Raw genomic sequence first — 12,018 nt, forward strand, 5'->3', positions numbered from 1 at the left:
TCCCTGTCCCTCTTGAACTGGGGAGCCCAAAACTGGACACAGTATTCCAGTTGTGGCCTCACCAGTGCCGAGTAGAGGGGGAGAATGACCTCCCTCGACCTACTGGCCACACTCTTCCCTCTGCAGCCCAGGATTCTGTTGGCCTTTTTGGCCACAAGGGCACACTGCTGGCTCACAGACAATTTACTATCTACCAGGACCCCCAAATCCTTCTCCTCAGAGCTACTTCCCAGCAGGTCCACCCCTATCCTATACTGGTGCCCAGCATTCTTCCTCCCCAGGTGCAGGACCCTGCGCTTGCTCTTGTTGAACCTCATCAGGTTCTTCTCTGCCCAGCTCGGAGCACTGCAGCAGCAGAGAGCAGACCTTGGGAATGACATCCCGGCTGCCGGCTCCGTTTCTTTGTTTGCACCCAGAGATGACACAAATTGCCCAAATTAAACAGTGGCAGAACTGTCCTCCTCTGGAAAGGGAAAAAAAAAAAAAAATCTTACCCAACATCAAGCCTGTTCCTTTTAGTTCAAAGGAAGAGGCTGACACTGGAAGGCAGGACAATGTAATTGGTTTATTAATGGTAGGTGGGATCCTTTTGCTTAAAAACCTCTTCCTACCACTATCTGGAGCCTCTCTGGCTCTCTGTGGCAGCAGCACAGCAGTGTCTCAGAGACCTAACCCCAGGTGACACCTTAATGATCTATCTGGTGAACGCCTCACCTCCTCAGGCTTCTGCTGAGGCACAGAGAAAACAAAAAAAACAGGAAAAAAAAAAATTGCCCTCTAGCATATTTCCATGATTGTGTGATAGAATGAGTCAGGACGTACTCTGGAGCCTTCTTCTGACAACAGCAGCGAGAAGAACAAAGGCAGAGATGTAAATGTATTGAGTTCAGTCTCATCCACAGAATTAATTTGGCTCAGGCCACCTTTTGCACCTCAGCACTGCGGCCAGCCCTCTATCCACCCGTCACACAAGATCTGCACGATGTGGGAGCGGACTCCGAGGCCGCTGGGGACTGCATATCTAGCCTTTTTTTTTTTTGCTTCTCTCTCATTAAAATCCTGTTTGTGGTCTACATCTGGAAACGGTGACACCGACCTACTCATTTTGCGAGCCGCCGAACAGTTCGAGTAGGAGGAATAGCTCGACGCTGACCAGAATTGGAGGGTGATGCACCAAGAATGCAGGATGGATCCAGTCCGACATTCTCCACTGAAATAGCCCGAAAAAAGTCATACCAATGAAATGACAAAGCAAGAGGGCAGGGCCACGGCGCTGATCCACGTAACCCTGGCACATTTGCTCTTCTTGGAGAAATTCTTTTATGACAGGCAGAGGCAGCGAGTGCTGCTGTCCCAGGCACTGAAAAAATTAAACTGCATTGCTGTATGTGCTGAAATACGGTGATAAAAATTATATTTCCTCCCATGCCATTCTCTTTAGCGTAAAAACAGGATTAAGACTGTCTATCCAACATATACGTTCACCTACTGCTTGAGATTTTATTCTATGTTCTCCCTCCGAGGGCACTGCGGTGGACAACACATCCTGGAGATCTGGGCTCAGTATCTTCCTTTCAGACAACTCTTGCGTGAATAAGGATAAATTGTTTAATCTGGGTCTCAGTTACCCATCTATAAAAGGGAGAATAATTTATCTTCTCCGTATCCCGAACGCTCTGTGGTAGGCACTCATCTCCCACAGGTCACTGACCTAAATGGGACTTGTAGACACCGCACACTGATTTAACACGTAGCTCATCTTTATGCATTTTACCCCACGAAATTAAATCTCCAACGCAGCAATGATGAGACTGGTCCTTCAAATCCATCTTTGAACACCCAAATTCACCGAGACGCAGCTGGAACAAAGCGCAGCGTAACCATGCGCACGGACAGTGAGTTTAACAGCTGTGAGACGCCCCTGTGCAAGGCGAGAGTGGAGGCGAGTTTGGGCCAAAAGAGCTCCTTTTCCTACGGCAGTGTGAGGACGCAGCTGCTGAAGGAAGTTACCAAGCGCTTGTCATCCCAGAGGACAGTTTTGACAGGGCGCACTGATTGATTGCCAGAGTTTAACGTTAAAAGAAAGGAAAGCGTGTGGGAATCGGCAGCCGCTGCTAAGAGTTTCCAGACTGCGGGAGATGGAAGGGAACGGCGCGTTCTCCTCCCTCACGTGGCAGCCGCTTCCTCCCCCTCCGTGATGATTACGCTGTTCACTAGATGCAGCTACACGCATCAGCAGCTCCCTGCATCCCACTGCACGGCTTTTTTTTGGCAAGTCCAAATGGACAGGTCACATTTTACAGCTTTGCACATTCTGGAGCCCACCGCTGTGCTTTACACGTGCTGTTGCTTTCCCTCCCCTTCCCCAAGGACGCCGGGCTGAAGAAATTTCACCCATTCATTTAGTCTCACAATAAAGGGTTTGGTTTGGTGTCATTCTCTGTAGGGTTTACACGAGGGGAGCAAGGCATGTGAATCAGAAGGTGGTTTGAGAGGGCGGACGTTAGGCTTCGAGTTACCATTTACCACAGTTTGGGATTTAAACCAACTTCCAAATACAGGAAATCCAAACCCAAGCCTGGCTCTGAACTGTTCAAATGCCCTATTTATAATGGGCTAAATTAATGTTCTGGTCTTAAATTGGAGAGTGTTTGAAGTCTAGATCCAGGGCCCATTTTTGCCAGGAACCTTCTAGTAATGCATTACACCATGATGCGAATCTAGAGAACTTGTAAAGAGAATGTGAAAGCAACGGATGTGATAATGAAGAAGTAATTACCGGAACAGCTGTCTGAGGGAAAGGTTAAACTCATCATCACTACACCTCTTTCAAGGAATCTTGAATATCTTTTTAAGTCACATATTCCAGTTCGGCCTCGAGCTCCTGGACTCAAGAGACTTATTAAGGGTAGAGAATACATTCCTGGTCCCCAAGACAAACATCCCAGTAAAAATACGCTCTGCCCTGAATCATGAAAGGGTTCTCGGAGGTGGACAAGGCACGAACGGTCCCCGGAGCTCTCGCTGCTCTTACCTTGCCCAAGTCTTGCGCCCGTTATCGCTTCCTTGGCGCTCCCGAAGCCCAGCTCTCGGCACACCACGCTGGCTGACACCAGGTTCCAGTTATCGTCGCAAACTGTTCCCCACTCCCCGTTTTTCAGCACTTCAACTCGTCCTTCGCCAGTGTTGGCTCCTCCTTTCAGCCTCACCAGTGGTTGCTGGAAGACAGAGACAGAATTGGTGCTACCACTGCCTGGGGGACCAAGTGTCCTTTCTTTACAGCTCTTACTTGCGATACATGGCCGCAGGCGAGTTGTGACCCGAAAAGTATTACCCTGAGGCACCTTAAAACAACGGCTACATAATACAAAAGGCTAAAAGTGCTGGATGAAAGGAAAATCTTTATCTGCTAAGAGTTATGGTATGCGTAGACATATGTTTCTCACATCCCTGCACGCGGACAGAGAATAAAAAGAGGCATCTTGGTTCTCTGCACTTTTAGTGCTTGGATTTAGGAGCCTTTTTCACACAAGCAGTTCTGCTTCACACAGGAGCAGCCGGACATTCTCAACCCAGTTGTCCCACCATATCTCCTGGGAGCCTTACGGGAGGCCTGGGAGTCGCAGCGAGCCAGCTAGAGCACAGCTCTGCTCCACTTGCTGCCTGTGGTTCGGCCGCTAGATGGATGCGTCTGCTGTACAGCCCTCCAGAGGGGGGTCCTGGGTTAACGGAGGAGACCAACGTGGAACTCAAGCCACGTAAAAACTATCTGTCCGCTGCAGTTACGACTAGTGGAATAAGTGATCTGGCAGGGCGCAGGCAGAAATACACAGCTGAGTGGCAGCTCCAGTTCCATTAATTTCTATTCTTGTATTTCTATTAGTCACCGACTACCCGTGGCTTACAGCCTTCCCCAGAACCCAGCAGAGAGACCCGCCAGCTGCTGCGCCCCAGAGATGCGTTGCTGCGGTGGGATCCGTGTCTTAGGTATGGGAACACCACGTGAATTGTGAAGTCCGAGAGCAAAAAAAAGAAAAAGAAACCTTAACTTTTAAAACTGGAAGCATATACAGTTCTTCAGGCTGGGGTCACACGAAGGACATCCAAAACCTACACAAAGGCTTAAGGAATTACTTGGCAGCGCGCACGGCTCAGAAGATTAGTAATGATTTACAAGACCTTCCACCTTCGAGGCCTAGATCCTGCAAGCTCTTGTGCAGAGAAGTGCCTGGGCTCCAGGCAAGCGAACCACGGACAGGACCACGCTATTCCCACTACAGCAGTGTCTGGAGGTGTCATCCGGGGTCTCCTCAGGTGCCAAGAGAAAGCCCACCCCTAAAGTCACAGAGGTATAGCGCCAGGGGATGCAGGTACAGCCAAGGGCTCCAGGCAAAGTCCACAGCATCTAGTGCACCTTGCAACCCCCCCCACCCCAGCATTGAGGGCCTCCAGACCCCGAGATCACCCCCGTATCCTAAAGCTGGACATGCTTTAAAGCTGGAAAATATCCCTTAGCATCAACCTAAACCACGTTTGCCGCAAGTTAAGCTGTTCCTTTATACTGAGTCGCCCCCCTGACACTGAGAGCAACCAACTCCAGGGGCATTTTATGACAGCCTTTTGCATATCTTAGAATTTTTACGCTACACTCAGCACTCTCCTCGCTAGACTAAACAAACACAGCTTTTTTAACCTTTCCTGCAGGCCGTGTTTTCCCAGTCTCTCGGGGCATTTCTTTGCAGAAGATACAGGGGTAGAGGAAATGCCAGCTTATTTCCCCATGTACCTCCACGGGAGAAACAACCCCGCAGTATTTAAGTGACCGTGAAACAGCAAAGCCCGGCAGCACCCGGGCACGCGTTCAATTGGCCTGAACAGAACAGCTCCAACAGAAACGTGACAAATGTATTTTTTTGTTTTGGTTTTTTTTTTTTTTTACTACTTGCTCACAGCCTCGCCAGCAGGAGTGACGAGTGAACCTCCCAAATTCGGAGCCTGTAGACAGAGGTGAGGTACCACGGGCTTGCGAGGACAGAAACTCGGCCGGGCTTGTAGTGAGAAGGGAATATAGAGAGGGGACATTTGCCCAACAGGCTGCTCCGTGGCTACGAGCACACACATGTTGAGGCCCTACAGGTGATAACTGATAGCCCAGAGTTACATCCCCAGGCTTTTCCTACTTGACAGGTTGTGTTTGCTCCCCGCTCACCTCCTGCCTGAAGGCTTTTCGGAAGCCACTGTGGCTGCTGGGGGCAAAGGCGCGTCCGGGGACACAGCTGACTACCGCCGGCATCCCGTTCTCACACGTCGCGTTCTTCTCCGCATCCACGTTGAGGTGGTTGCCCAGTTTGCAGCTGGAGATGTGGGCCTCGTTCCCGCTGCAGTCCATCGAGTAAGCCCAGTAATGCTGCTTCCTTCTGCTGGCAAACATCCTGCCAGGAATAAAAGGGAACAGGAAAATAAAAGTTAGGAATCCATAAAAACCACACTGATGTAGCTACATTTGGGAAAAAAAAAAACACCGCCTTGAAATAAGATAAGGGTTGAACAGCATTATTTGAAGGCTGATCCGTTCATACAATGACTCTCTGTTAAGGTGTCGCTTGGGAGTAAATAGGTCATCTCCTTAAGCTAAAGATCAGAGCATGAATCAACAGTGCAACTAGAGCAACAATCATGCACTTGAAGAAGAGACACATAATAGAGAGCTCTGTGTTATGCAGGGGTCAGAGATCAGTTAATTCAAAAAGGCAGCGCACAAACAGGGCCTGTGCAAATAACGCTGGCGAGTTTGGACTGGAGAGGCCCCCAAAAGACCTCTCCCGTAAACGAGCTGTTCTCTTTGCTGACCGTCACCTATCGGCTGCGAGAAGATGGCAGACCGGGAAAAAGCCACGGCTCTCCGGCTTCTCTCAAAGCTGCAGCGTTAACAACTGCGAGCCTGAAAGCAATTTCCGAGAGCGAGAGCAATTCCCTTGATGACATGTTCACAGCAGAGGAGATTGGCAGCAGTTTCTGCTTCTTGCTCCCAAACTGTAGCACTCGCCTGGAGCTGCTCCAGGGACTCCTAAGGCCGAAGGGGCATGTGTGATAAACCAGAAAGAAAAGTAATGCAACTCCATCCTAACTGCACTGCGGGGCTGTCGGACGGCTGTATCGGAGCTAAAATAGTCAATGAAATAAAAATATAGGTCAGATCATTATCAGAAGGGAAATGGTAGATGTTAAGTTAAAAAAGAGTCAAGGCGCAGAGGAGCCAACGCCCTGCTGCGATCTCGACGTGGCTCTGCGAGATCCCTGTGCGGCTCCTTATTGCAGGAGCAGCTGCCACGCAGCCCCGGCGATCCAAGGAATAGCTGTGATAAATGGCACGGCGAGGCGGGTGGAACTCGCTGGGAGAAAGAGCACCAATTCCGCTTAACTGTAGGACAGAGAGTCTGAAGAGGATCAGGTAAAGGGACAAAGAGCCTTTCACAGGTTGTCGGTTTGAAACTGAACTAGACAGGTCAAGGTTTGCCCAGCTGATGCCCTTTGGTGGTCCCGCGTGGGCTAATTTGCACCGTCTCAGATGCTCGAGGGGACCATCTTCTCCCCTTCCGCTCGCTAAGCTTTGCTGACGAGCTCAGCGGTTGTCTGGGCTCATATGGCTCACGGCCACCGACTAATCCTTTCTGGAACCCAGTCTCTCTGGGTTGAGGTTAGGGCCAAATACAGCCGGGATGGAGACAGAGATGCAATCGCACCACGTGAGAGGGAGTAAACGCTGGGCTGGAAGGGACAGAGGATGGGGCAGGGCTGAGATCTATCCCAGCACAACCTGCCTGTCTGTCCTGTGGGTAAAACGCTGCTGTCAAACTCCGTGTCTGTCATACCAGAGCTGACAGGGACCCCGAATCAACAGAAAATAAATGGGAAATAGGAAGTGGGAATAAAAAAGTAAAACCAGGGAGGATGCAGGCAGAAAGAAAGTGCCAGCCAGAATATCTGGCTAGAATATCATCTAGAATATCTGGTTCCATTTGGACCAAACCGTGGACATTTTTATTCCTTTTAATTAAACTACCCAGGGTACTACATATCTACCAAAAAGCCAGGAAAGCCTCTGCCCTTGGACTGCTGGAGCTCAGCACCGAGGTCCCACTTGAACATTAACTGCTCTCTTGGACTGCAGAGCGCTGGGACAGATCCAGGCATATGTTACGGGCTGGAAAGCATCTGGAGGCGCCTGCGTCCAGTGACGCCGCTCCACACTCTCCTAGCACGAGCCAGCTCTGCCCCACCGCCCCTTCAGTCGCTGTGCTCAGCAGGGAAGCGAGAACCTGAAGGAGTATTTTCACTGAAGGTCCTCTGCAGCCATGTGCGGAGAGGTCCATGAACTCCAAAGCAGACAAGAAACACAGCCCGTCTTAGAGAAGTAATTATGGGGATGCCTTAGAATAGCAAACAATGACTTCATCCTGGAAATTTCACGAGGCATTAACATCTGGTTGGTATTAAAGGCCCTTGGTAGGCTGGGGAGAAATAGCCGGTGAAAGCCCCACCTCATTTCCCCAGACCGAATATATATATAAAAAAAGAAGTAGAATACAGATAGAAACTCAGGACATTCTTGTTATTTACTTTTTAACGCAGAAAGGGTGCAACCCACCTCTCTCTGGCCTTGGTACAAGCCAAGAGCAAAGCTGCTCAGATCAGAGGTGTGAGTGAACAGTCATGCTGTGCGAGTTCAGCCAATTCTAGGTCACGTTGGAGTCCAAACCATTTCTGCTGGTGAGGAGAGATGGACCTTCATCACATAAGCTTTAAACAAAGGCAGAGGTTAAGCCCAAGGGCTGTGGGAAGCGGCTGAGGGTTTAGCTAAAGGAACCTCGCTATGTAAAAACGCATCCGAGAGGACTCGGGAAGCAGAAACCAAATCATTACATGCATACACGCCAGGGAAAATTCACCCATGACACACTGAACAGAAGCTGGTGAACTCCTCTTCAGGGCTGTGAGCATAAAGTTTCCACCCTTGAGAAATTGTTCAAGTGTTTACTGAAGTTAACAAGTTTGCTGTCTTCAGCCTCAGGGAGGCAGAAGAGGAGGCAGACCTGCCACCTTCTGCCAAAGCCCTTAAGATCCCGGCTTTGCTAGGGAGAACCCAAACCATGAGGATTTCTACAACAAATATAGAAGTGGTTAACTGCCCTACACATCCGATCACATTTATAATGCTATGAGCAGACTGGTTAAACTGGGAGATACTGTTTGGACTGACATCGAATGAAGTATCCTGGAACTGCTGAGCTCCTCCATCCAATTCTTTGACAAACCACAAAGCTGTAAGGCCTCGAGAAGGCATCAGGTCCATCTCTCTGCCTCAGGCATCTCCGGTCACAAACTCCTACTCTCCCCCCATCAGCAAAATGCTTTTTATTCTACTCTGCGCTCTCAACCAGAGCAGGAATTAGGAGGAGGAGTTATAAGCGGCGCCTATATAAAATCACTTTGAAGAATGAACAAGAACATGGAAACAACATTGAGATTTGTTTCGTTTCCTAACATAAATCGTGCTGTCAACTGCAGCGGCTAAGTTACATTCAGGAATAAAACCCTGGCACTGGGACAACAATGAACTAAGTTGTTTTCTTTCAAGCAAGATCCATCTGCAAATCATTTCACCTCCCACCATTGTGCAGAAGCAGCGCAGAGTATCGGCGAGCTCAGCGTGCAAAGCTGCAGTTTGTGAGGAGTGGGACTGGTGGGGACGTGGGAAGGGGACACTCGCAGCCCCGGCCAGCAGAAACCCGATTCCAGCCCGTTTCCCAGCTGCGGAGCAGGAGCGGGAAAGGATCCGCTCCTGGGAGAACGGTCTTTACAAAGGCAAACGCCCCAAGAAAGAACACAGCTTTTTAAACTGCGCTAACCAAAGAATAGCATCTAGCTGACCAAGTTTTACAAGTCTCTTCCCTCCAATAAAATGACATCCCATCTTCTTCCAGCCTAGGAGAATATTCAGCATATTTTCCAAAATCTCCTTCTGTGGGTGCAGGAGCCCAGCAAGCCGTTACCGCTTGCCGAAAACGAGCGAAGGCGAGGGAGGTATTAGTGCACTGAGGCTACTTAAGCAATGCGCCGGGCTCGGTGGCAGAGATCTCTGAGCCTGGTATTTGTAAGCACTGCATATTCATAGCTCCAGCTCCGGTGAATGGGATTTTCAACATTGCCGAATATTATGCTGACCAATCGTGCCTCAATTTTTCCATCTCTACGTGCACTATTGCAAGAGACCGGACAATTACCAAGCACCCTTTTATTTAAGGCAGATGGCTCCAGCTGCTAAAGTTAATGCTTTTCTTGGAAACACAACCACGAAGCAGAAAAAAAGAAATAAAAAAATCTACTTTGTTGTACTAGAGGTAATTTATTCTGCGCTCCTGCTCTGGTGCAGAGGATGGGAAGCTCAGAGCTGAGTTAGAGGCTGCACTGATGGGAGCGAATGCTCCTCTAACTGGTGTCCGGGGCAAAACAGGAGACCACCTGGTAGCGATTATTAATTCACTGCTCGTCTCCCCAGGAAGCCCGAAAACAGAATTCCACTTGGGTTATTCGTTTTATATTCTTTGTGCTGCTATGTGGCTTTCCGCTATTCCAACCCAAGGACCTCTTCAAATTGATCACGATCTGGGCTAATGAAAGAAATGAAACGTGGCCAGCCAGTTCCAGGGGGAGCTTTCAGAAATAGCAGTTGCACAGGCCAAAAGGAGCAGGCAGGAAAACCACAACTCCTGCCTGGAGAATTCAGTTCTCCCCCTAACCAGTCGACACTTTCCCACTCCATAGGTCACGGCGTAGGAAACAAACAAGACAGAATTTCACTTAAACTACTTCGCATCTGCTTTAGGGTGTTATTTCTAGGGAAGAGTGTAGGAAGAACCACGTCTGTGATGAAGGCTGGTGACAAAACGCAAGCTGAAGCAACGACAACAAAAAAGACCAGAGCTCCTGGCTTTCAAGAAACGGGAAACACAGCCAGAGCCCATGAGCCTCCAGCTCCCAACGACACAATGTTCTCCCTGTGGATCGCTATTGTCTTCTCTCATTTTAAAGCCATCTATAATTATAGGAAGGAAAAAACAGCACCAAAAAATCACAACTGCCCCAAACCGCATCCTTCTACAAGCGCCGTCTCAGGCGCACAGGCAGGAGCGGCGTCGGGAGGAGCAGCGTGGATGCTCTGCTGACATTTTTAGCTCAATCCTCAGCTCAGAGCAGGCTGAGCGACAGAGCGCGTCACCCAGTTGGAGATGGCTGGCAGCTCTTCCAGCCCGGGACTCTGAGGAATTTGCCAGTGCTGAAGGAGCTGAACGGGGGTTAACAACAGGGGGAGATTTAGTGGGAAATATTCCCCTGGGCAGAGCGCTCCTCTGTGGGCGATTTGGCAGCCGCACACCCATGAACGGTGAACCTTCATGAGAGCCAGAGCAGTTGGTAAACATGTCATGAGAGGTGCGAGACCAGGAATTGCGCGCAGCAGTGGGAAGGAGGAACGTGGGCAACGAAACACAACAAAGGCCTGGTTTATTCCAAGATTACCCAGTTGGAGCTTTCAGCACATCAGATCTGATCCAACGGTTGGCTTTCTGCAGAGGGATGGGGTAAGCGGTTAGATTTTCTTGCAGCTGATAGGTTTACTGGGAGAGTACGATCAGTTTGCTCACATCTGTCCCCTGCACACAACACAGAAGCTAAACCTATCACTGCTGAAGGAAATGACTACGCTATAGTTGGAAACAACAACAACAACGATTTATTGGGCTGACTGTCCACATCTCCTACCGTAGGACCTATCAAATACTACAACTGATGCTGCACTCGGTCTTCAACCAGAATGGTGAGGATCAAACGATTCCCCCATCCGCACAAGGAAATGCCTGACGTTTCAAATATTTACACAGAAGGAAAACCTGATCTGAAGGAATGAAGCAGTTGGAGGTTTTTCTACCTCAAGGTCTCCAGTGTCATTTGACAATTTGCATTTTTGAACAAGGCCCCAAGTGTTCAAAGCAACACGCTCGTGTCTCATACAAAGCTCTGCTCTTACTTGTAGACGTTGGTGTTGTATTTCCTCTCGCTTGGAAATCCAAACATGCCACAGACAACTCGGGAATTTTTCATGGTCCAGTGCTTGTCGCAGATCTGCTTCCAGGTCCCCTCGTCCTTCACCTCCACATAACCCTCGGTGACAGGCACCCGCTTGCGGTAGGTGGCGAGGATGGCACGGATCCTTATGTCCTCCACCTGGATGTTCATGTTCTGTAAGCATAAAAGAAACAGGGGCGATGCTGGCTTGCAAGGAAACTGGTTGTGTAGCTTTGAGGTGGGGAACAAAACCCAGTTCTGCTCAGGGTTACAGCTGAACAGACGGAGGCAGAAAGGAAGAGCTGTTTAGGAAAAGACACAACAGGGAAGCAAACAAACCTTTCCACCTTGTGCAAATCCATCCAACAGCCTGCGAAAGAGGATGCTTTTCCCCATTAAAAAACCCCAAACATTATTTTACAAATGGCTAGGTAAGAAATCTCCTTTGTTACTGAAATTCATTGAAGTACTTGTTTCAGAATCATGGAATGGCTTGGGTTGGAGGGACCTTAAAGACCATCTCATTCCACCCCCCTGCCCTGGGCAGGGCCACCTCCCCCCAGCCCAGGTTGCTCCAAGCCCCGTCCAACCTGGCCTTGAACACCTCCAGGGATGGGGCAGCCACAGCTTCTCGGGGCAACCTGCCCCAGGGGATCACCACCCACACAGAGAAACATTTCTTCAAAATATCTCATCTCAATCTCTCCTCTTTCAGTGTCAAACCGTTCCCCCTCATCCCATCGCTCCCCTCCCTGATCCAGAGTCCCCCCCCAGCTCTCCTGGAGCCCCTTTAGGCACTGGAAGGGTTTCTGAGGTCTCCCCTTTTTCGCCTTCTCCTCTCCAGGCTGAACCCCCCCAACTCTCCCAGCCTGTCCTCCCAGCAGAGGGGCTCCA

General features: G+C 49.7%; 1 protein-coding gene across 1 annotated transcript in view; it reads right to left on the reverse strand.

Annotated features, from left to right (window-relative positions):
* The window catches only part of LOXL2 (lysyl oxidase-like 2), a 43,315-nt gene that overhangs the window by 13,863 nt on the left and 17,434 nt on the right, over positions 1-12,018 (reverse strand). The window contains exons 3-5 of the mRNA XM_009884117.1: positions 11,087-11,298; positions 5,210-5,432; positions 3,035-3,218 (exon numbers count right to left, since the gene is read on the reverse strand). Coding sequence (XP_009882419.1) covers positions 3,035-3,218; positions 5,210-5,432; positions 11,087-11,298 — 619 coding nt within the window. The remainder of the gene's footprint in view (positions 1-3,034; positions 3,219-5,209; positions 5,433-11,086; positions 11,299-12,018) is intronic.

Source organism: Charadrius vociferus, unplaced genomic scaffold (assembly GCF_000708025.1).
Source record: "Charadrius vociferus isolate BGI_N301 unplaced genomic scaffold, ASM70802v2 scaffold384, whole genome shotgun sequence".
NCBI classification, from domain to species: Eukaryota; Metazoa; Chordata; class Aves; order Charadriiformes; family Charadriidae; genus Charadrius; species Charadrius vociferus.